At 50.8% G+C, this 22,640-nt stretch overlaps 3 protein-coding genes across 4 annotated transcripts; 1 reads left to right on the top strand and 2 right to left on the bottom strand.

Moving 5' to 3' along the window:
- Positions 1-2,309: 2,309 nt before the first annotated feature.
- On the top strand, positions 2,310-4,339 carry CLPS (colipase). 2 transcript variants are annotated; one of them, XM_007197972.2, is made up of 3 exons: positions 2,310-2,393; positions 3,626-3,748; positions 4,208-4,339. In XM_007197972.2, the coding sequence occupies exons 1-3, from the start codon at positions 2,310-2,312 to the stop codon at positions 4,337-4,339; spliced, it is 339 nt and encodes a 112-aa protein (XP_007198034.1). The 2 variants fall into 2 exon arrangements, with proteins under 2 accessions (XP_007198034.1, XP_007198035.1); XM_007197973.1 differs by lacking the exon at positions 3,626-3,748.
- A 1,998-nt stretch (positions 4,340-6,337) lies between these two features.
- On the bottom strand, positions 6,338-7,605 carry CLPSL1 (colipase like 1). Its single transcript, XM_007198382.2, is given in 4 exon segments — positions 6,338-6,526; positions 6,528-6,626; positions 7,370-7,459; positions 7,528-7,605. Coding segments are annotated over 4 exon segments (456 nt in total).
- Positions 7,606-14,689: 7,084 nt separating this feature from the next.
- CLPSL2 (colipase like 2) lies at positions 14,690-16,834 on the bottom strand. Its single transcript, XM_007197974.2, has 3 exons — positions 16,751-16,834; positions 15,935-16,057; positions 14,690-14,785 (listed from the first exon to the last, which is right to left on the bottom strand). Exons 1-3 carry the CDS (start codon positions 16,832-16,834, stop codon positions 14,690-14,692), a joined length of 303 nt encoding a protein of 100 aa, XP_007198036.1.
- Between the last annotated feature and the right edge of the window lie 5,806 nt (positions 16,835-22,640).

The raw sequence follows: 22,640 nt of genomic DNA, 5'->3' as shown, positions 1-22,640 counted from the left end.
TGTCAGAGGCCCGTCCTTGTGTGTCTGGGGTGGACCTTGGCGAATGAAGACTGGGTGACACCCAAGAGGAGTTTGCCACATCTCTGGGTCTACAGCCACTGTGGCCCAACCCCACTGACCAGGAGGCATGACAACACCCATCCCCCACCATCCCAGGTGGTAGGACTTGACCAGGGAGAATTTTGCCCCCTTTTGTTCGTTTGTTTGTTTTGGCCATGCCACGTGGCATGCGGGATCTTAGTACCCAGACCAGGGATGGAACCCATCCCCCCTGCTGTGGAAGTGCGGAGCCTTAACCACTGGACTGCCAGGGAAGTCCCTGTTTGCTTTTTAATTGAGGTGCAGTATCTACATTACATACAGTAAAATTGGTTCTTTTTTGAGGGGGGGGGGAACCCAAAGCAAAACACTCTTTACATTGGAGAAAGGGTGGTTAGACCGTATGAGGTTTTGGTCCAAAAAGTCCTTAATTACTTCTTGTTTACATTTTGGAAGCACAAACATTGCCAAAGTTCTCTTTGCTATATTCTCCATTTGTAATGGAAAAATCTCCATTCTTTCTCCTCTGGGAAGGTGGCCGTGGGCTGCTGGCAATACTAGGACTGATGCAGTTTCATAGCTTCAATCACAGATAGAAACACCGCCTCGGTTCCAGTTTCTTCCCAGGCCCCCTAGTCTTGACTGGTGAGAAGGGAACAGAAGGGTGGGGAGAGAAGGAGGGGTCAGGATGAGCTCATGGGAAAAAGTGGTTTTAAACACTGAGTCCCATAAAAATAAGAGAAGATAGTGTTCCTTTAATCAATGGCATTTCCATGTCTCTGGAATTGGGTGAGTTTCTCTCATTTTGAGGGTCTCCTGGCTGGTTCCTCCAGCTGCTCCTCCCTACGCCACCCTCAGTGCTATAAGGGGGAGTGACAGGGGTTGGCTACACGGGCTGAGCACCTACTATGTGCCAGGCACTTCTATGGGGTTTCACATACACTGTCTTATTCAATCCTCATTTTACTAAGAGCTATCAACCTCTTTGCCTCGATAAGAAAACTGAGGCTCACAGAGATTACAAATTCAAATAACTTGGCCAAGGTCATGTAGCTAGTGATGGTGAGTTTTGAAGCCAGGATAAAGGCAAGCCAGTCTGGGGCCTCCCCAGCGGCGCCGTCTTCCACCTCTGGGATGGGGAAGGGGTGCTTTGCTACAATGACCAGTCCTTCAGGGAAAGCTGCTCTGGTCCCACACCTGAGCACACTCAGGCAGCTGTGCCCTTCCCAGCCTTCAGCCCAGGCCGTCAGAGGCTCACGAGACCTCCTCACACGTGGCCTGGGGTAGGGGACAGGGTGAGTGGAGACTTAACTAAAGGGGTGAGTCTTTAATGCTGGAATTGCAGATGTTAAGTGAAGTGGAAAGGAACGGGAGAGAGTCGCTGGAGAAGGACTTCCCAAGGGCCCCTAAATCACTCCTGCAGGCACCCCCGGTGGGAGGGTGGGAGGGCGGTACACCTGGAGTGAGAACACACACCCCTCGGCCAGGGGTTGCAGGGCTGGTCAGCCCAGGGCCCCGGCCCTGCCTGAAAATCCCTGAGGGGGCGTGGGAAGGTTGAGGGTGGGGAAACTGGGCCCCCTCCTCACGCGAACCTGATACTGCCACATACCTGGGTTTGGGTGAGGTCAAAAGCAGGGCCCAGACTGGGGTGAGGCAAGAGAGGTGTCTAGGATGCAAAATTTAAGGACGTGCTCACACTCTAGGTGTCTCACTTGCCTCACCCTAGTCCCAGCCCTGCCACAGAGCTCAGGGCACCAGAGGTAAATACAGCAGTGATGGCAGCTAATGTGTACTGCTCACAGGCCGAGCCCTGTTCCAGGCTATGTATATTATGTATATAACATATGTTAATTCACTCAACTCTCACCTATCTTATCAGTTGACAGATAAGGGGACAGATTCAGAACAGGTAACTTGCCCAGCTAATAACTCGTACAGGTAAAAGTGTCCCAGAGTTCCCACTCTTAACCATGCTGCCGTATCAGCACCCCCCGCCCACACACACACACACACACACACACACACACACACACACACACACACACACACAAGGCACCAGACGCCAGGTGGTGCCCAGCTACCTTATCAGGACCCACCCCAGCAGACTGGCCACAGCTGGGTCTCTGCCCACAGCAGGCCCTGCGGGACTGGGAAGGTGGGTCACGTGTGGATGAGGCCCCTTTTATAGCCCCACCACCCCCTCTGGCTCTGTCTTTTGCCACCTGACCTGACTTGCTGGCCACGACCTACACCAGCTGTGCCCATTCATCATGGAGAAGGTCCTCGTCCTCCTGCTCCTCGCCCTCGCGGTAGCCTATGCGGTCCCCGACCCCCGGGGACTCATTATCAACCTGGTAAGAGGGTCTTCAGGGCAGGAGTCATCTGAACCCCGAGGTGGGAATTCTTTTTAAGCTTGGATCTTGACCTCTGGGTGGGTCAAGTTGTCCCCACGTGGGGCTACCCAAGGGCTGGGAGGTAAGGCGTCTCTTCCTTTACTGCCCATTCCTGTCCCACGCCCCTTCCCCGGGGGCCCCAGAGAAGGCTGATCAGCATGGAGCATGCTCAGAGCAGCGGTTCAACCTGGCTGAGGGGACTTTATAAAAATCCAGAGCGGAATTCCCTTGCAGTCCAGTGGTTAGGGCTCAGCGCTTGCACTGCCACGGTTCAATCCCTGGTTGGGGAACTAAGATCCTGCAAGCCATGGCGCGGCCAAAAAAAAAAAAATCCAGAGCACTGGGCTCCTGCCCCGGAAACTCTGGCTCAGAAGGTTCAGTAGTTTAAAAAGCTTCCCCAGTGATTCTGGCTTCTGACCTAGCCTGACCAGACCAGCTCTAAATGCCTCAGGAATACTTCCTTATTTAGTCCTCATAAGAGCCACGTGAGATAGGTACTATTGTGATCAACCCCGTTTTCAAATGGAAAGCTGACACAGGGGGAGGTTCAGTCACCTGCCTGAGGTCACACAGCTGGAAAGTCTTGAGCAGGGGTTGGCGCCCGGGCTGGCAGGCTCCAGAGCCAGGCTCCCACCACTGCCCACGCTGCCTCTCCACCAAGGGCACAATTGCGAAAGCCCTTTGGGTTAAGAACTCAGTTCACAGGTTCTTAACTCAGGGCCATGCATGGACTCGGAGGGTCCGGGATGCCCCTGAGATTATTTGTAAGAGTCTGTGGGGGGAGGGAGGGAGGAGTTTTCCAGGGAGGGAGGGTCCTCAGCCTTCACAGGCTCCTGGAGGGATTGGGGGACCCAGAGAGGTTTGGGGGCCACAAGTGTCCATTCCAGATGGGAACTCTGAGGCATAGGGTGGGCCAGTGACTTGCCCAGGGTCACCCAGGGAGTTGGTAGCGCAGCCAGTCCTAGAAGCCAGGTGTCCTGTCCCCCACCCAGGGCTGCTTCTCTGACACCACACTGCCCGCTTCTCACGTGGGTGGATGGGGGGTCGGGGTGGGAGGAGAGGCCGCCAGCCCCAGGGGTTGGGTTCCTTCACACATGGCCCCCCCCAACCGGGTAGTGGGTAGCGAGGTGGGGCTCTGGGTGGAGAAGGGAGCAAACGGAGGGGGGCCTGGGCTGACGGGCTGCCCCTGGCAGGAAGAGGGCGAACTCTGCCTGAACAGCATCCAGTGCAAGAGCAAGTGCTGCCACCGCGATACCGGCCTGAGCCTGGCCCGCTGCGCACCCAAGGCCAGAGAGAGCAGCGGGTGCTCCGCCTTTGTGAGTTCCGGGGCGGGGCGGGGTGGTGGCGGGGAGGACAGCTCCGAGGCGGAGGGCCCTCGAGGCTTGGGGGGCGGGGTGGGTGGGATCAGGGAGGAGGCCCCGTCTGGACACGGAATGTTGAGGAGATGAAGAGAGGGAGGTCAGCAGGCTTCAAAGCCCTTTCCCATCCCAGCACCTCTCTTGACCCTCACCACAGACCAGTGAGATGGGTGGGGCAGCCATCTGTTACCCCTGTTTCATGGATGGGTACATAGAGGCTTCCCAGAGAGAGCAAGTTAGTAACAGCAAGTGAGCCACAGAGCAGAGACCAGAACCCAAGTCCTCCAGGCCCACAGCGCCCCCTGGGGAGGCAGTCCGGAGAAGCACCATGTGAAAAGACAGACGAGTCAGGCAGGGCAGGCGATGCCCAAAGTGGCTCCCACAGCCTGTGACTCCACTGGCTCTGTGTCTCTGCAGACCCTCTATGGGGTTTACTACAAGTGTCCCTGTGAGCGGGGTCTGACCTGTGAGGTGGACAAGACCATCGTGGGCTCCATCACCAACACCAACTTCGGCATCTGCCTCGATGCTGGACGCTCCAGAGAGTGAGGACACTCACCCGGCCCGGCACGCCACACGGCGCTCCTCCTCCACCACCTCTCCCTGGCTGGCCACCCCTACACCGGCACCTCCATCTTCTAATTGGATTCTTGGCAATTAAATCCCGTCTTGCAAACCTTCCCCAGGCTCCTGGATGTTCTTGCTGAATCAGCGTCTTCCTTGATGTTACATCAAGCTTTTCGCCCCATCAGGGCAGGTGTCCTCCGAAAAGGAAGAATGGGTCTGGGGCCAGGCAGGATGAGGCTGACAGACTGGAGACAAGGTTGTGGAACAGGCCCAGCCAGGCTGGGAATGTTTCCATTTCTTCTTCTTCTTCTTTTTTTTTTTAAAAATTTATTTAATTTATTTTATTTTTGGCTGCATTGGGTCTTCGTTGATGCATGCGGGCTTTCTCTAGTTGCGGCGAGCGGGGGCTACTCTTCGTTGCGGTGCACGGGCTTCTCATTGCAGTGGCTTCTCTTGTTGCGGAGCACGGGCTGTAGGCATGTGGGCTTCAGTAGTTGTGGCTCGTGGGCTCCAGAGCACAGGCTCAGTAGTTGTGGGCTTAGTTGCTCCGCGCCATGTGGGATCTTCCCGGACCAGGGCTCGAACCCGTGTCCCCTGCATGGGCAGGCGGATTCTTAACCACTGCGCCACCAGGGAACACCTATGTTTCCATTTCTGAGGAACAATCACACCTCCCTGGGAGGCCCTCATTGCCCCTCAAGTTCTCAAGCAGACAGGCACACATACACACACACACATCTCTGGTGGGGAGTTACAATGGCCCATATTCTTTGCCCTGCATCAAAACTTACCAGTCCCCTCTCCTGGGCTCTCACCTCTTTTCTGGGCCAAACTTTCAGATGTGACAGCTAGCTGACACAATCTGTGTGTTAAGGGGTCAGACCACAAACAATTGCTATAGGCTTACTCTGTGCTAGAAAATTCTCACAATGACCTTGGGAAGGAGAATTCATTGTGTCCACTTTATAGATAAAAGAAACTAAGGATCAGAGAGGTTAAGTAACTTGCCCAATGTCATGTAATTAGAAAAAGTTGCTACTAAACCCATCCAACTCCACCTCCTACGCTTTCTACAATTCCCTGTTCTTTCCCAATTATGCATACTAAGACAGATGGGTGGAATTGTAAGGAATTTAGTTTTGACTTAATATAAAAATTTTATACCCCCTGGAGCCATCAAACCTGGGTTTCCTTAGGCAGTCCTGAGGTGCCGGTCACTGAGATGTGCAAGCAGAGGGTCACTGACCCCTCGGTGGGGGTGCTGGAGAGGAGATTCACATAAATGAGGGAGAGTGATAATGAAATTGAGATGCTCTCCCAGCACCAGGATTCTGTAGTTCTGGGATAATGAATCCTTAGATTAACCATTAAGTTTATGAGTTAAGACTGGATTCAACTGTAAGTAACAACAACAACAACAAAAACCCAAGTAATTACGACTTAAACAAAGGGGGCATATGTTGGGTTGGCCAAAAATTCATTTGGGGTTTTCCATAACATCTTACAGAAAAAATCCGAACGAACTTTTTGGCCAACCCAATATTTCTCAGGCATGAAGAAGTCTAGAGATGGAAGTGCTGGCATTTGTTTGGGTGCTGGCAGACCTGCAGTTCTCTTCACCTCCTCTCAGCAAATGCCTTCATAGCAGCTCCTAACGTCAGATCCTCTCACCATGTGCTAGGAAGCCTTGGGTAGAGGCTGGGCTGGGGAGGGGGTGAGGGCAGAGTGCTTCTCCTGGGGTACCTTCTTATCTTGCCCTAATGCCTCCGGGCTGACGTCTCCACATCTCCATGGCTACAGCTGGGTCACCTGACCACCTCTAGCTGCAAGGGAGGCTGGGAAAGCAAAGGGAATGGGATTGCCATGACTGGCTTAGACTAATTATGATCCCTTTCCAGGGCTGGGCACATTACTGCCCAAACAATATTGGGGTTCAGCAAGGAAGGGGGGCAATGGCTGCCAGCAAACATTGAAAGTTCTTTATTGCAATGATTGTGCATCACCCCTCCCTCCTTGTCCTTCCCCTGTTGGGGGAGGCTCTAGGGACCAGGGACAGGAACACACAGTTCTGGGTAGGCACAGGATTAGGTGGAGAAGTTGGGGGAGGCAAGGAAGAGAGATCATTAAAAGAAAGTTTTCTTAGCTGGCTTCTTTTTTTTTCAGTTTTCTTACAATGGCCGTAGATGATTTTAAACGATTTCTCATTCTTCGGAAATATACAAGTCAGGCCCTGCTGGCAGGGACATTTGTTATACAGGCCGAGGAACGTCTGGGAAAGGTGAGACTTTGACCCTGACCTTGGGGTTGCTCTGCCCTCAGCCCCGAGGGCCAGCCCCCACTTTCACCACAGCCCAGCTCTGGGGCCCATCTGCTTGTGCACAACAGAGGAGCCTGGGCATAAAGACCTCCACACCCAGCTGCTCAGAGTCTCTGGTCACCTCCTCCAGGCTGACCCCTAGTGTTGCTACGTTTTCTCTTCACTCCATCCCTGGCATCACCTTTCCCTTGTTAACCCATCTGACAGTCCTAAGTGGATGAACACTGAGAGGGAGCCCCATCTCAGCTCCTTAAATCCTTTCATAGGTAAGTCAACTCCCCTCTCCTGCACACTCAGTTCAGAGGCTGCCTCAGCCCACCTCCCCCCAGGAGGCCACGGCAGAACTCCTGGGGCTTGGGAGGACAGTGGTTAAGGCAGAGGTAGAAAGGGTGAGGGCCAGACCTAACTGCCCATTTACAGTGCTACTTTCAGGGTTTGCTAAGATGACCCCTGAAGAAAGGGAACTCATATTAGAGAAAGAAGCATCGCCATGCCCCATGCCCCCCCATCCAGGATTCCAAGCCCCTGGAGTGGGGACCCACCTTGGATCTGTCCAAAGGCTTCCCCAGCAGAGAATTCCCGGGTCATTTCCGCCCCCCCGCCGCCCCCCCCGGCCTTCCCTGGCCTCTGGGTGTGCGCAGGCTCCACCTTCCGTGGGTCCCTCCCCCTCAGCTCCCCCGGGCACTGACACCCACCTCCGTGGGACACGTGCTGCCCTCAGACCCCTTTAAGGAGCTGTGCGACTCGCAGTTCTCTGCCGCCCGGCGGCAGCATCCACTTGTGTACTTGCCCCGGAAAGCAAATCTCCCCAGTGTCCTGCGGGGAGACGACTCCACCGCGGGCCCCCGCCTGCCTCCTTCTCCCACACGGCGCCCTCACAGCCCACTCCACCCGCCGGGCTGGGCAGTCTCTGGACGGGGCCCCGGGGCATCTCTGCGGCTGGGGCGGGGGACAGAAGGCACCCGCAGGACCTGACTTGTGCCTAGAGGGAACTAAACAGTTTTGGAAGGTTTGCCCTTAGTGTCCCCAAAATAGGTTACCTCTCCTCTGGTACACACGAGGGTGAGCCAGACCTTCCTGTCTGCCACTGCACAAGCTGCTCTCCTGCAAACTCTGACTTACCCTTTCAGCTGAGCTTGATTGTCACCTACACCCCCCCCCCCAAACACACACACACTCACACACCAACGGCCCCCAGTGCTGGGGCTTATGACGTCACCCATCATCCCTCCATCAGACATTTTCAGTAGTCTTTCAACAAGCAAATACTGAGCACCTACTGTGTCCAGGCCCTGGAGATACAGCTGGGAACAAAACCAACAAATGCCTGCCCTGCTCAGCACGCCAGGCCCCGTGAGCTCCGCCTGCCTGCTTCCCTCTCCGGTCCCGGCTGCGGCCTTCCTGGACACCCAGCCACAGCAGTCCCATCACCTGGGTTTACCTTGTTCGCAACACATCTGACTCTCTGAAATTATCTTCTTTATCTTGTTTTTAAATTTTTCTATCTCCCCCTCAACTCCAGGAGGGCAGGGATTTTTGCTCTCTTGTTCACTGCTGTATTTCTTAGATGCTAGGACTAAAGTCCTCACACACAGTGGGCGCTGAATGCAAAACTGCTGAACAAAGGAGAATATTGTAATGTTCCTTTGATCTCTCTGACCTCATCTCCTATTATTTCCATTCTCTCTCGCTCCTCTTTTCTATTCCTTGAATATGCCAGGCAAGGTCCCGCCTCTAGACCTTTGCCCTGTTACTCCACCTGGACTGCTCTTTCCACTGCCTGCCTGGCTCCCTTTAGGAAAGACCTCACACCCTTTAGGTCTTTGCTTAAATTTCCCATTGTCAGTAAGGTCTTCCCTGAGCACCCTCTCCTCACACCACAACTCCTGAAGCCCCTTCCTTATTTTCTTTGTTCTCAGGTGTTGTTCACCTGGAATTACATTAATATTTTACTTATTTGCCTCCTACAATAGAATGTCAGCTCTCCCAGGGCAAGGATTTTTGTGTCTTGTTCACAGCCCCATCACTAGCACCTAGAAAAATCACTTATATATAGTAGGTGCTCAATAAAACGTGTGGAGGAATGAATGTCTCTCTTACCAGATGCAAGCGAGCCTGGGATGGGAGTGCTGTGTTGTGTTCACCTCTGCAGTGAGAGCACCCGGCAGCAGCACCCCGGCATGGCTCCCATGACTCCGGTGTGCTTTCTTTGTTCCCCCAAACATCCTCCACCCAGCACTCCCTGCTGCCCCCCACTTCCAGCTTTCACCCACATGAGCCTCTGTGCCCACCCACCCTCCCCAAACAAAGTCTTAGGATGGTGGCAGATGGTGTGCCCTCTACGTTCCTTACCAAACTTTTGACTTCTCCCTGGAAAAATGAGCCCCCAGTGAGGAGCAAGAAAAAAGAGGGAGGAAGAAGAGGACCAGGAGCTGCCGCCACATCATGGACCAGAGGTGGTGGCCGTGCCTCTAAGGTCCAGCTAAATACCCTGCATCTGCAATGTGAGTGCCATGTGACTGAGGCCTGGCGGGTAGGTAATGAGGTGTGATTGCCCAGTCCTGGGGTTGACAGGGAGATGCCCGCAGTGCCAGTTCCCAGACCAAAGGGACAGAGGAGCAAGCAATGGGGATAAAGCTGATGTTTCCCAAGAACCACTGCTGCTTCCTGGACCATTTGCTGTGTTCACCTTGCTGCCGGCAGAATATCTAGTCTGTGTGCTTGGGCTCTGGCACCGGCGAGATCTGGGTTCAATCCCAGCTCTGCTGCCTACTGGCTGTGTGATCTTGGGCAGCCTTCTTAACCTCTTTGAGCCTCAGTTTCTCCTTCTGCAAGATGGGGCATAATAACAGTACATCACAGGGATGATGCAATGCTTAAATTAAATAGTAGATATTTTGCTCTGCATGGAGTAGGCACCCAATAAATAGAAGCTGTTATTATCTTTACGGTTAGAAGTCCTCAGTTAGAAGGATCTCAGATGACTCTCTCATCCAATCCAATTGTGTATTATTGGTAACAAACAGCATTGTGAATATTTGTTTTGCAGATGAGGTGACTAAGGCCCAGAGAAGCTGCCAAACCTCCCCAAAGTCACAAAGCTATCAAGTAACAGAAGATTAGACTCTGGTTTTCATCTTTCCACTCCCTTCCTCCATAGGCTTTCAATTAGAATTTCAGTAACTCCCTCTCTTTGAGAAAATGCAGTGCGCCAAAACACATTTCTGTAGGCCTTCTTGGCGAGCACGAGAATTACAAGCCCAGGACGCACAAAACACAAATGGTGAGTGGGTTGTGGCAGCGGATAATCAGAACAAAGTGCCTAAGTCTTGGGAGTGGGAGCGGGTGATAATGCTGCGGGCAGAGCAGCAAGAGACATTTTTACACATATTAGTCACAGTAGGTAAGGAAATGCTGTGGGAACAAACCGTCCAGGAATCACAGAGGCTTAACACAACACAAGTGGATTTCTTGCTGTGAGTCAGGACACTCTCCAGGGCCACTGTCCTCCCTGTGGCGACTTAGCAATCCAGGCACCTCCCAGCAATATATCCTCACCTTGTCACCCAGCCATCGCAGGGAAAGAGAACTGGAGAACTCACAGGTTTTCTGGGTGCCTCACAGAGGGTGAAATCACCCCCTACCCAAAATTGGTTTGGATGTTGGAATGGATGATGCCACACGTACCCAGACAATATGGAAATGTTTATTACTCGAATAATGGAACTTTCTGGGGACAGCAGCGTAGATGCAAGGAGGTGTGAGTGGCAAGGATGAAGGGGCGGGTGGCTTTGACTTTTACTGCGGCTAGGAGATGGGGCCAGGGTGAGGATTTCCTGAGCAGGCTGGGGTTTGTGTGGTTTGCACCTCCCACCAGCACCAAGGGAGGAAGCAGGTGCTTTTATCGGCTGGCCTAGATGTGGGGCAAAAAGGGAGTGAGAGCTTGAAAGCTGTCATTGGCCAATCATCAAAAATGGAGTCTTCCTTGGGAATTCCCTGGCGGTTCAACGCTTAGGGCTCTGAGCTTCCACTGCAGGGGGCACGGGTTCCATCCCAGATTGGGGAACTAAGATACTGCAAGATGTCTGGCATGGCAAAAAAAAAGGAAAAAAAAAAAAAAATGGGAGTCTTCCTACCTAAGCATAGGCAAGTCTTTGCATCGGTCTTAGCTGTATATTTCTAGATGTGATTCCTCAGGCAAAGGGAAACAAAAGCAAAAATAAACAAATGGGAGAAGATATTGCAAATGATATATCCAGTAAGGTGTTAATGCCCAAGATACATAAAGAACTCATATAAACTAATAAGGACCTACTGTACAGCACAGGGAACTCTACTCAATACTCTGTAATAGCCTGCATGGGAAAAGAATCTAAAACAGAGTGGATATATGTATATGTATATGTATAACTGATTCACTTTGCTGTACACCTGAAACTAACACAACATTTTAAATCAACTATACTACAGTAAAAATTAAAAAAAAAAAAAAGAACTCATACAAATCAACAACAACAAAACAAACTACCTGATTCAAGCTGCCTACCATTACATCGTTAGCTCTAGGTCCTGGGAGCCAAGTTCCCCTGGCTTGTTAAAATAATAATAAAAGGTTTTGTGGCAGTGAATTGCTCCCACTATACATTCTCCTTTTGTCCTTTAATGATAGAACCCCCCAAGCTTTAGCTGGGCACACAGATGCCCACATGAAAACTACACTTCCCAGTCTCCCTTGCAGCTATCTGCAGCCATGTGACTAAATTTTGTCCAATCAGATGTAAGTGAAAACAATTCCTGTGGCCTCTTGGTCATGCCCTTTTAGGAAGACTGAGCTACTTGCTGTCCCTCTACCCCCTTTCTTCTAACTGGAATGGGGACACAGCAGTTATGGTGATGCATCATCTTTGACATCCTGGGGCAGAGCTTCCTGACTAGTGTGTCTGGAAATGTGGATGCCTTCTGCCCTCAGGAGAGCCTCTTTAAGGCCCCAAGGCCCTTCTACTCTTACCCCAAGGTGCTATACACATATGATGTTTCTGTGTGTGCCGTGTTGTAAAAAATTAAGGGAAAAAAAAAGGAAAGGAAACAGAGCAGCAGATGGCTGAGCAAGAGGGTGGAAGGAGGTGGGGGCGTGGACAGTCTCACCCAGCATGAGCCTCCAGCCAGCCTCCCCCAACTACCAGATGAGAGAGAAAGCATCTACCTTGCTTAAGCCATCATTAGGGTAGGTTTTTGCTTCTGCAACTGTAAAGTTGTATCCTAAAGAACACAGATGGTTTGGACTTGGAAATGATCTTACTGTCTACTCATAGGGACATAGTTAAGTAAATATGGGTCCACGTATATAATAAAATCAGGCAGTCATTACTGTTTTAAAAAGTACTTTGGTGACATGAGGGAAATGATTGAGATATAATGAGATAGGAGAAAAAGCAATTTCTGATTTCTGCGTGAGGCAAAGGATCTCTGAGTTACACTGTGGTTATGTCAAATGAGGAGTGGTGGGTGGGTCCAGGGCAAGGTGACCCCCAGGACAGACTGGACTGGGGGTAGAGTCTCAGTGTTCCAGTCTCAGTGTAGAGTCTCAGTGTTCCAGTCTGACCCAGGAGAGGGGGTCCAGACATCAAAGCTGAGGCCATGCATCTTCATCAGGATCTGGCCAGGAAAGGCGATGGTGTTCTGAGTCCTGACTGTGTTGGTGACCTCTTGGCCGGGGAGACACCAGGTAAAACCTGCACCCACCCCCATCGGAATAGTCCCAGAGAGGCTGACTCCACCTTTGCACCCTTGCACATAAGCCAGGCTAAGTCAGTCGGCTAATTCCATCACAATGATTGGTTCAGGGTTGAGCATGCAGACCAAGCAAATCCGATCAGAATCAATCTTAGCATGTTTGCTGAGAATTTTGAGACAGATGTTTCCTTTCTCTGGGAGGCATGATTTGCATATGTGAGGTGGATTTGTGGTTAAGAGCCTGCCCTGTGGAGCAAGACAGCCTGGATTCAAATCCCAGCCTCACCCCTACTCTGAACCTTTGAGAAGGGTACTTTGAGCCTCAATACCCTATTTGTAAAATAGGGATATTTATAGTACCTACTATAACTTTGTTGTGAGAATAAGAGGAGTTGATACAGATACAAAAGCACTTTGCTCAGTGTCTGGAACATAATAAGTGCTCAATAAATCTTAGCTGTTATTATTATGTGACACCTGGAACTTTTGCAGCTACTGGCAAGGAATCCAGCCTGAGGGCCATGGAGCTACTGGATTCAGCCACACCTGAGGACAGCCTGCTACTGCACTTCTAGTTCCGACCGCCAATGAATTCCCTCAGCATCTAGACCAGTTTGGGTTGGTTTTTTTGGATAACTGCAGCAGAAAATACCCCATGGTGATAACCCATGGTGAGACCTTGGGCAAGTCATGTAGCTTTCTGAGCCTCAGTTTCTTTATCTTTATTTTTTTAAAATGTATTTCATTGACGTATAGTTGATTTACAATGTTAATTTCTACCATACAGCAAAGTGATGCAGTTATACATAGATATACATTCTTTTTTCATATTCTTTTCCATTATGTTTTATCACAGGATATTGATTATAGTTCCTTGTGCTATACAGTAGGACCTTGTTGTTTATCCATTCTATATATAACAGTTTGCATCTGCTTATCCCCAAATCCCAATCCATCCCTTACCCACCATTCCCCCTTGACAACCACAAGTCTGTTCTCTATGTCTGTGGATCTGTTTCTGTTTCACAGATAAGTTCATTTGTGTCGTATTTTAGATTTCACATATAAGTGATATCATATGGTATTTGTCTTTCTCTTTCTCACTTACTTCGCTTAGTATGATAATCTCTAGGTCCATCCACGTTGCTGCAAATGGCATTACTTCATTCTTTTTATGGCTGAGTAGTATTCCATTGTATATATGTACTACATCTTCTTTATCCATTCATCTGTCCATGGATATTTAGGTTTTTTCCATGTCTTGGCTATTGTAAATAGTGCTGCAGTGAACAGCATGTATCTTTTCAAACTATAGTTTTCTCTAGATAAATGCCCAGGAGTGGGATTGCAGGATCATATGGCAACTCTACTTTTAGTTTTTTGAGGAACCTCCATACTGTTTTCCATCGTGGCTGCACCAATTTACATTCCCACCAACAGTGTAGGAGGGTTCCCTTTTCTCCACACCCTCTGCAGCATTTGTTATTTGTAGACTTTTTAATGACGGCCATTCTGACTGGTGTGAGGTGGTACCTCATTATAGTTTTGATTTGCATTTCTCTAATAATTCGCGATATTGAGCATCTTTTCATGTGCCTACTGGCCATCTGTATGTCTTCTTTGGAGAAATGCCTATTTAGGTGTTCTGCCCATTTTTTGACTGGGTTGTTTGCTTTTTTGTTATTGAGTTGTGTGAGCTAGTTTCTTTATCCATAAAATGGAACTGATGATATTCGAGAGCGTGGAGAGATCAATGCACCAGGTCACTTTCCCACCACAGGCATGGACATTTTTGCATTTACGCTTCACAAGCATTCTCATAAACACCTCTCAATGATCTCCACCCTCATGTTTCCCTTGAAAAGCATTCAGATCCCCCTCTCAGCCCCCCCTACCACATACCCATCCATGAGCACCTCAACATACTCTCTCGAGGCACATTCCTCAACCATGCCCCTCCCACATAGCCCTCCTTCCCAAGGCTTGGCCCTTCCTGGATGCAGCCTCCTCTCACCCCCCACCCCCCCAGTTCCCTCCCGCAGATCCGCCCTGAGGCCACCAGGCCTCCAGACAGGGCCAAACCCCATGGGAAGCTCTATCATGCCTCCCGTCTCCCCTTTCAGCTACCCCCAGACTGGAGCAATCCCTATCCAGTTCCCTCTCCCAGGAAGTGCAGACAGAAGCCAGAGCCAGGAAGTGACTTTAATGTCTTTTGAGCAAGATGGGGCCCCCCCAAGGAGGAGAGGGAGGGAGGGGTGGCAGTGACCAGCCTGCATCCTCCTCTAAATCAAATGGCACCGGCGGGTACAGACTGGGTCCTTGTGTATGCAACTTAAGCCTACTTGGCAGGGGCATATGATGTTGATGGCGCCCTTGGTCTGCGGAAAACGGGTAAGAGAGTTGAGAGTTACCAAGGTGCAGGGAAGAAGGGGGTTTAAACTCCTTGGGGAGCAGGAGCAACAGCACAGGTGATGGAGTGAGACAGACGTGAGCTCTGTCAGCTCTACAGCTGATAACTTTGTGACCTTAGGCTTCTTTGTCTTAGTTTCTGCATCCGTCAAGTGGGGATAATAATAGTAACCCCATTTGTTATTTTGAGGATTAGACAAAATAAAGTAGATCAAGTGCCCACGATGAAAAGATCCTCTGGCCACTCCAGCTGTAGACTTAGGCCACAGGAGCGGCCGGACTGGTTCCCTGGGCAATGGCAGCTCCCCAGACAGGGAGATGGAGGCTGAGCCCATCCTCCGTAGAAAGATTTGGGCCCAGGGCCAGAGTAAAGGCAAGCAAGAACAAGATGTACAATGCATTCTGCTCCCTGCATTTCCACCAGCTAATAACAGCCATGCTCCATTGAGCACTGTCACTGCCATGACCATACACTCTTCCCAACAACCTGGTGGGGTGGGTACTTTAACCCCATTTTTCAGATGACGAAACTAAGGCTCAGAGAGCAGAAGTGATCTGTCTGAGGTCACAAAGACAGAGGCTGGAAAAGCCAGGGTTTAAACTCAGGTCCAATACCAAAACTGTGGGCCTGCCATGGCAGCTCCGCTCAAGAAATTAGGTCATTGCAGCAGGGAGGTAGGGATGGGTTGGGAGGTCTTTTCCCACCCGCTCTGCTGCAGTGATGTTAGGGTAGAGATATTCATTCATGCAACAAACATTTGTTGAGCACTACTATGTGCAGGCACTAAGCTGGGGCGGTAGGGGTTCAAAAGTGAATATGCCTTAATCCTTCCCTTGCAGAGCTCTGCCCAGTGGCGGAGGCAGACAGAAGGCAGGCAAGTCAGGGAGATACATGCTCTGCTGAGGGTCTGGGTCCCAAGGGTGTCGGAGCTCCAAGGAGGGAAGTCTTCTCAGAGGAGGTGGCTGGAGTTGTATTGCAGGACGATTAGGAGTTTGCCAGGTGGAGAAGGGGAAAGGCTGCCCCAAGGAAAGGGTGAAAAAAGCAGGTGCAGCCACATGGGTTTTTTAACCCATCCCCACCCTACATACCAGAAGGGGTTGCCCCACCCGAGTCTCACCTGGGGCAAGCACATCATGGTTATTCTGGCCCTAGGGACACAGAAGGCACCACCGTGGTCCAAGTTGATGAGACAGCAGTCACTGTAGCACTCCGAGTGGTGGGAGCACCTAGCCCCGTTCATCTGTGGGGACACGCCCTAAGTCACCAGCTCTCTGGCAGCGTGTGTGTGTAGGGGTCAGGGGGTCCCTGACATTGCCAAAGCCCCAGGGGTCCAGAAAGAGAAGCCCTGAGATGGTCGCCCCACCTCCCACCCCCCCCTCCAGCAGTACTCAGAGGAGCAGGCGGAGAGGAAGGGTGGCAGTTTAGTACTTTTCCCTCTGCTTCTCCTCTCCTGGGGGCCTCCCTCAGCTCTGTGGGTCCCAAAGGGTGACCTTTGTTGGGGGGAGAATATACTCCCAGATCACACTTTAGTGGGGCGTGGGCAGAGAATGGGGTGGAGAGAAAGATGGGGAAGGAAACGGTCGTGGCTAGAACGTCAGGGAGAGGGGTAGACGCTTAGAGCAGGTAGGTAAGGGGGCGGGGGGGGGGGGGCAGGACCGAGAGCCCGGGAGCGGGTGTTGGGAGGGAGGGGATGGTGCTGGTTATAAGGCCACTTTCTTTCCCTCCAGAGCCACCAGGGAGGTGAAGCAGGGCTTTGAAGTCCTTTGGGAACCCATCAAGCTTCCAGCCTGAAAAGAAATCGCCAATATGGGGTGGTTCCCCCCCATCCCCCTCTTCTCTCTCAAAACCCACCTGGCACCTTCTGGCTAGACGATGATACCTCGGCCACCGCCCTCCGCTAGAGTGGAAGGTTCCAAAAGCTCTCTTAGCTCACCTTTGTAGACCCCTTTTTAAACTGCGGGAACGCGCCCCAGCAGGGGAGCAGCATCGCCGCGAGTATCGCGAGGGCCGCGGCCATGCGCTTGGGAAGCAGAAGTCCCGCCGGGCTCCGAGAGGCCGCGGGGATAATCCCTCCCGCTGCCACGTGACCCGGCGCCCCCAGCGCCCGCCCTGGGCTGGGGGCGGAGGGTGAGGGAGTTAATGGTCACAGGCCACTCCAGAGCGGAGGCCCAAACCAGCAGAAACCCTTTCTGGCGCCCAGGAGGCTCCCAGGCCCGGGGCAAAGGATGATAATTAGGAAAGGCGCTCCTATGAGACCCTGACTCAGGCGTGGACAGGCCAGATGATCGATTTTAGGGGCCCTAGGGCCGTCCGTATGTATTACTTGCAAATTAAAACTTAAAACTGTAAACTAAAACTTTATTTTGAAAAATTATGCAAAATTTATATGCTGAAATGAAACAGCTTGCTTCTTGATGTTCAGACTCTCTCTCTGCCCTTGCTGCACCAAATTGCCCACCACCCCACCCACCCTGATCTTTTGGACAAGCCAGCCCCGCCCTCTGATGTTTTTCACACCCTCACAGGCCCAGACACGTCCTCTGTAAGAATCAGGAGGCAATGAGAATTCCCTGGCGGTCCAGTGGTTAGAACTCAGGGCCGCTGGGTTCAATCCCCGGTGGGAGAACTGAAATCCCACAAGCCTTGGGCTGCGGCCAAAAACAAACAAACAAACAAACAGCCAGGAGGCAAGACAAGATGACCTCTAAGACCTAGACGTCTTCCAGTTTTAAGGAGTCAATTAACTGTCAAAGAATTTGTAAATTGTATGTAATTCACCCACCTTAGTATGGGGGCAAGATGGAGGGGGCGAGGAGAGGAAGACTGGGAAGGAAGAGGGTTCAGGGAGAGCTGCAGGTAGCCCTCAGTGGAACTGGGGGAGGCAGGCCTTCCACACCATTTCCCTCTGGATGAAACTCCCATCTCACCCCACCCTTGGCTGCTTCTGCTTTTAAAATTTTGCTAGTAAGATCACTCTGTATGACAGTCTCTAGGTCCATCCACGTCTCTGCAAATGACACAATTTCGTTTCTTCTTATGGCTAATATTCCATTGTATATGTGTACCACATCTTCTTTATCCATACCTCTGTTGATGGACATTTAGGTTGCTTCCATGTCCTGGCTATTGTAAATAGTGCTGCTGTGAACATTGGGGTGCATGTGTCTTTTTGAATTATGGTTTTCTCCAGGTATATGCCCAGGAGTGCTGGGTCGTATGTTTTTAGTTTTTTAAGGAACCTCCATACTGTTTTCCACAGTGGCTGTACCAATTTACATTTCCACCAACAGTGTAAGAGGGTTCCTTTTTCTCCACACCCTCTCCAGCATTTATTGTTGAGAGACTGTCATGCAGAGTGAAGTAAGTCAGAAAGAGAAAAACAAATATCATATATTAATGCATATATTTGGAGTCTAGAAAAATAGTACAGATGAACCTATTTGCAAAGCAGAGACACAGATGTAGAGAACAAACATATGGACACCAAGGGGGGAAAGCGGGGGGCGGGAGATGAATTGGGAGATTGGGATTGACATATATACACTACTATATATAAAATAGATAACTAATGAGAACCTACTGTATAGCACAGGGAACTCTACTCAATGCTCTGTGGTAACCTAAATGGGAAGGAAATCCAAAAAGGAGGGGATATATGTATACGTATAACTGATGCACTTTGCTGTAGAGCAGAAACTAATACAACATTGTAAAGCAACTATACTCCAATAAAAAAAAAAAAATTTTGCTCGTAAGAAAAGATCTGAGGGGCCCTGACTTGAAGGGGGTGCTATAAACTGAATTGTTTCCCCCCTTCCCCAAATTCATATGTTGATGCCAGATCCCCCAGTGAGATGAGATTTGGAGATGGGGCCTCTGAGAGGTGATTAGGTTTAGATGAAGTCAGGAGGGTCCCCTCATGATGGGATTAGCACCATCATAAGAAGGGACACCAGAGAGCTTGCTGTCTCTTCCTCTTTGCCATGTAAGGACACAGAGAGAAGGCAGCTGTCTGCAAGCCAGAAAAAGGGTCCTCACCAGAACCAGACCATGCTGGCACCCTTATGTTGGATTTCCAGCCTCCAGAAGTGTGAGAGGTAAATTTGTGTCGTTTAGGCCACCCAGCCTATGGTGTTTTCTTTTTTTTTTTTTTTAATTAATTAATTAATTTATTTATTTTTGGCTGTGTTGGGTCTTCGTTTCTGTGCGAGGGCTTTCTCTAGTTGTGGCAAGTGGGGGGCCACTCTTCATCGCAGTGCGCGGGCCTCTCGCTATCGCGGCCTCTCTTGTTGCGGAGCACAGGCTCCAGACGCGCAGGCTCAGTAGTTGTGGCTCACGGGCTTAGTTGCTCTGTGGCATGTGGGATCTTCCCAGACCAGGGCTCGAACCCGTGTCCCCTGCATTGGCAGGCAGATTCTCAACCACTGTGCCACAAGGGAAGCCCCTATGGTGTTTTCTTACGGCAGCATGAGTTGACTGATATAGGGGGCTTAGGTCGTTTCTCTAAGATAACAGCTCCCACTGAGCTCAGAGGGTTTTGTGTCCATGAGCTCTGTTAGCCCTCCCTGTATTAGGGTAATTAACACAGGCTGTCACAACAGAGAACTCTTGAAATTTCAGTGGCTTGGTACAATAATGCTTTATTTACCAGTCATGTAAATTTTGATGCGGGGCAGGAGACTTTTCTCCCATCTCATAGCCTCACCGTCTGGAAGAGTGGCCTCCAAGGTCCTTATGGAAGATGGGAGCGAGAGATGGAGAAAGCACATGGATCCCTAAATGCCTCAGCCAAGCCTGACACATGCCTCTTCCACTCAGAGACCATTGGCTGCAACTAGTCATGTGACTTCAACCTTCTGCAAGGGAAGCTGGGAAATTCAGGTCCGGGAATATTTAGTGCATACTATCGTTTCTGCTGTCCATTTTACAGCTGAGGAACCTGAAGGCTCAAGGTAAAATAACTTGCCCAAATAACACAAGTAAGTCGCAGAGCCAGATATAAACCCAGGGCATTCTAGCTCCTGAGCCCAAGCTCTTCCACCGCCCCTCCCCCACCACTGCTGTGGGTGGCCAGAAGGCTTTGTCCCCTAAAGGGATTTCTATCATCATTAGTTTCCCATCTGCAAAGCTCATTTTGAACTGGAGAGGAACCCCAGGGGATAATAATTCTTTGTGCAGAGTTACGTACTTCCCTGCGGTATTTGTGAGGGGTAGATAATTGGTAAATAGTGTCTAAGACTGCTCAGGAAAGGGGCAGGTGTGGGGCAAGAGGCCAATGGCTGTGTGTCAGGATTGGCAGGTTGAGATTCTTGATCTGAGGACCAGGGGCCCCATGGAGGTTTATTGAAGGCCCTGAGTGGGTGGTGGGCCCCTGAACTTCTAAATTCTATGCAAAATACTCTTTTTTTTTTTTTTTTACGACAGGGGGCTACATTAGCCTCAGAGACTAGTTCAAAACCTTCATTTTTTTTCCTTTTTTAAAAAAATTTTGTTGAAGTCTAGTTGATAGAGCCTTCATTTTAAGGTCAGGAAACTGAGGCCCAGAGAAGGAAGGGACTTCCCCAGGTGACTCAACAGAGCCAGGTCTGGACCCCGCGCTCCTGACTCCAAGTCCTCTTCTTCCTGTACCAATGGCCTGTTTCCCAAATCCAGCTGGCTCTGGTCACAAGCACAAATCCAGGACACCTGTGCTGTGTGAGGGGGTGGGAGCCAGATCACTAGGGTCCCCAGGGCCGGTGAGGTGGGTGGTCACTGAGCCACCTGACCTGTGAGCACGGCCCTGGCTCTGCCCTTTGGCCAGGACCCAAACCTGGCCAGCCCAGTCTTGTCTGAGGAGAAAGGGGCAGGAAGCGCCTGGCTGGGCGGACATCCTCCAGTGCCTTCTTCTTTCCTGCATCTATCTGCTGGTTTCCATGACAATATTCTCACTGGTCTACAGCAAAATGAAAAAAATAAGGGCTTTTTTTGTTAAAGAGTTTATCATTTACGGGACTTCCCTGCTGGCACAGTGGTTAAGAGTCTGCCTGCTAATGCAGGGGACACGGGTTCCATCCCTGGTCCGGGAAGATCTCACATGCCATAGAGCAACTAAGCCCGTGCGCCACAACTACTGAGCCTGAGCTCTAGAGCCCGTGAGCCACAACTACTGAAGCCTGCGCACCTAGAGCCCATGCTCCGCAACAAGAGAAGCCACCACAATGAAAAGCCCGCGCACCGCAACGAAGAGTAGCCCCCGCTCGCAGCAACTAGAGAAAGCCCGTGCGCAGGAACGAAGACCCAAAGCAGCCTAAATAAATAAATAAATAAATACATTTATTTTAAAAAATAAAGATAAACGTATTTACAGAACCAGTTTTTCTTTTTGGCTGCACCGTGGGGCATACAGAACTTCCCCGAACAGGGATCAAACCCATGCCCCCTGCAGTGGAAGCACAGAGTCTTAACCACCGGACCACCGGGGAAGTCCTAAAGAACAATTCTTTACTCTGAAATTACATCCTTCCTACTTTTTTGGCCTTCAAATGTGTTTTTATGAAACAATGGAAAATAAGACAGTAGTAGTTTTGTTCAGTTTTCCATGTTGTCTCTTTGCCGATATATTAGATATATATACACAAATTCTGTCAGTTCCTCAAATTTTTTGGAATTTTTAATCAGTCTGGGAAATCCAAAATAGAATTCTGGAGAAAACTGCCCTTGTGAAAATCACCCATCGCTCAACTCATTTCTGAAGGAACTCTCAAGGTAGTCTGGGGAGAATGATGAACAGTTGCCCGAAAGAGTCTGAGATGTGGAGAGAGGGCAGCAAAAGCTTCCTCGAGAAGAGGACAGGCAGTGAGAAGTGTTTGCAGGTACAGAGATGGGGGCACCGAGGCCTACATAGGATGCCCAGGACAGGCCTGGATGCCCACAGGAGGGGGTGGTGCTCTTTTGTGAAGCCTTGAAGGGGGACTAGGATTTAGGCAGGCCGAGAGTAAAGGCCTTCCAAGCAGGGGTCCAGAGGGACAAAGGTTTGGAGGTGATGAGTAGAGGACAGGCTCTCTGCTTGTGGAGGATGCAAATGAAGTTGGAGTGGTCAGTACTCCAGGGAACTTGGGGGACCATGGGAGTAACCCCAGTTGAGGTGGCTCCTCAGTGGAAAGTTGGGCTGGTGGTGGCCGTGCTGGAGTCACGGTGGGTCCCAGACTTAGCCTGGGTTCCGGGGGTTTGGTGGGGCAGGGGGGTTCCCTGCTCTGTCTGTGAGGATGGGAAGGGTCTCCTGAGAGACGAAGAGGCCCACCATGTCTTTTTTTTTTTTAACATCTTTATTGGAGTATAAGTGCTTTATAATGGTGTGTTAGTTTCTGCTGTATAACAAAGTGAATCAGCTATACATATACATATATCCCCATATCCCCTCCCTCTTGCATCTCCCTCCCACCCTCCCTATCCCACCCCTCTAGGTGGACACAAAGCACGGAGCTGATCTCCCTGTGCTATGCGGCTGCTTCCCACTAGCTATCTATTTTACGTTTGGTAGTGTATATATGTCCATGCCACTCTCTCACTTCGTCCCGGCCCAGCATGTCTTGAGGGAGGTCACCTCATGCCCAACCTCAGGTCATTTCACTCACACACACACACACACACACACACACAGGGGCAGGGCTCAGAACACACAGCTCCCATCTTATTTCTTCCCAGGACAGGCTGGTCCTGGGGAGGGGCTGTCAGCTCAGCCGGGGAGGAAGACAGGCCTGGAGGGAGAGGACAGAGCTGACCGCAGCCTCCTCCGGACGTAGCCAGCCCTTAGACCCGGGGCTTCTACCTGGAGGACAGAAGTG

Source organism: Balaenoptera acutorostrata, chromosome 10 (assembly GCF_949987535.1).
Source record: "Balaenoptera acutorostrata chromosome 10, mBalAcu1.1, whole genome shotgun sequence".
Lineage (NCBI taxonomy): Eukaryota > Metazoa > Chordata > Mammalia > Artiodactyla > Balaenopteridae > Balaenoptera > Balaenoptera acutorostrata.
The sequence above is the reverse complement of the archived record's forward strand: the minus strand, read 5'-3'. Positions and strand labels throughout refer to the sequence as shown.

Bases quoted from the DNA above. Each gene is read 5' to 3' on its own strand.
- CLPSL2 (XM_007197974.2), bottom strand. From the start codon at position 16,834: ATGGCCGCGGCCCTCGCGATACTCGCGGCGATGCTGCTCCCCTGCTGG. The intron at 16,058-16,750 runs GTGAGCTAAGAG...GTGTCCCCACAG, and splicing joins TTAAAAAGGGGTCTACAAAG to ATGAACGGGGCTAGGTGCTC. The intron at 14,786-15,934 runs GTGAGACTCGGG...CGTTTTCCGCAG, and splicing joins CCATGATGTGCTTGCCCCAG to ACCAAGGGCGCCATCAACAT.
- CLPS (XM_007197972.2), top strand. From the start codon at position 2,310: ATGGAGAAGGTCCTCGTCCTCCTGCTCCTCGCCCTCGCGGTAGCCTAT. The intron at 2,394-3,625 runs GTAAGAGGGTCT...TGCCCCTGGCAG, and splicing joins GGGGACTCATTATCAACCTG to GAAGAGGGCGAACTCTGCCT. The intron at 3,749-4,207 runs GTGAGTTCCGGG...GTGTCTCTGCAG, and splicing joins GCAGCGGGTGCTCCGCCTTT to ACCCTCTATGGGGTTTACTA.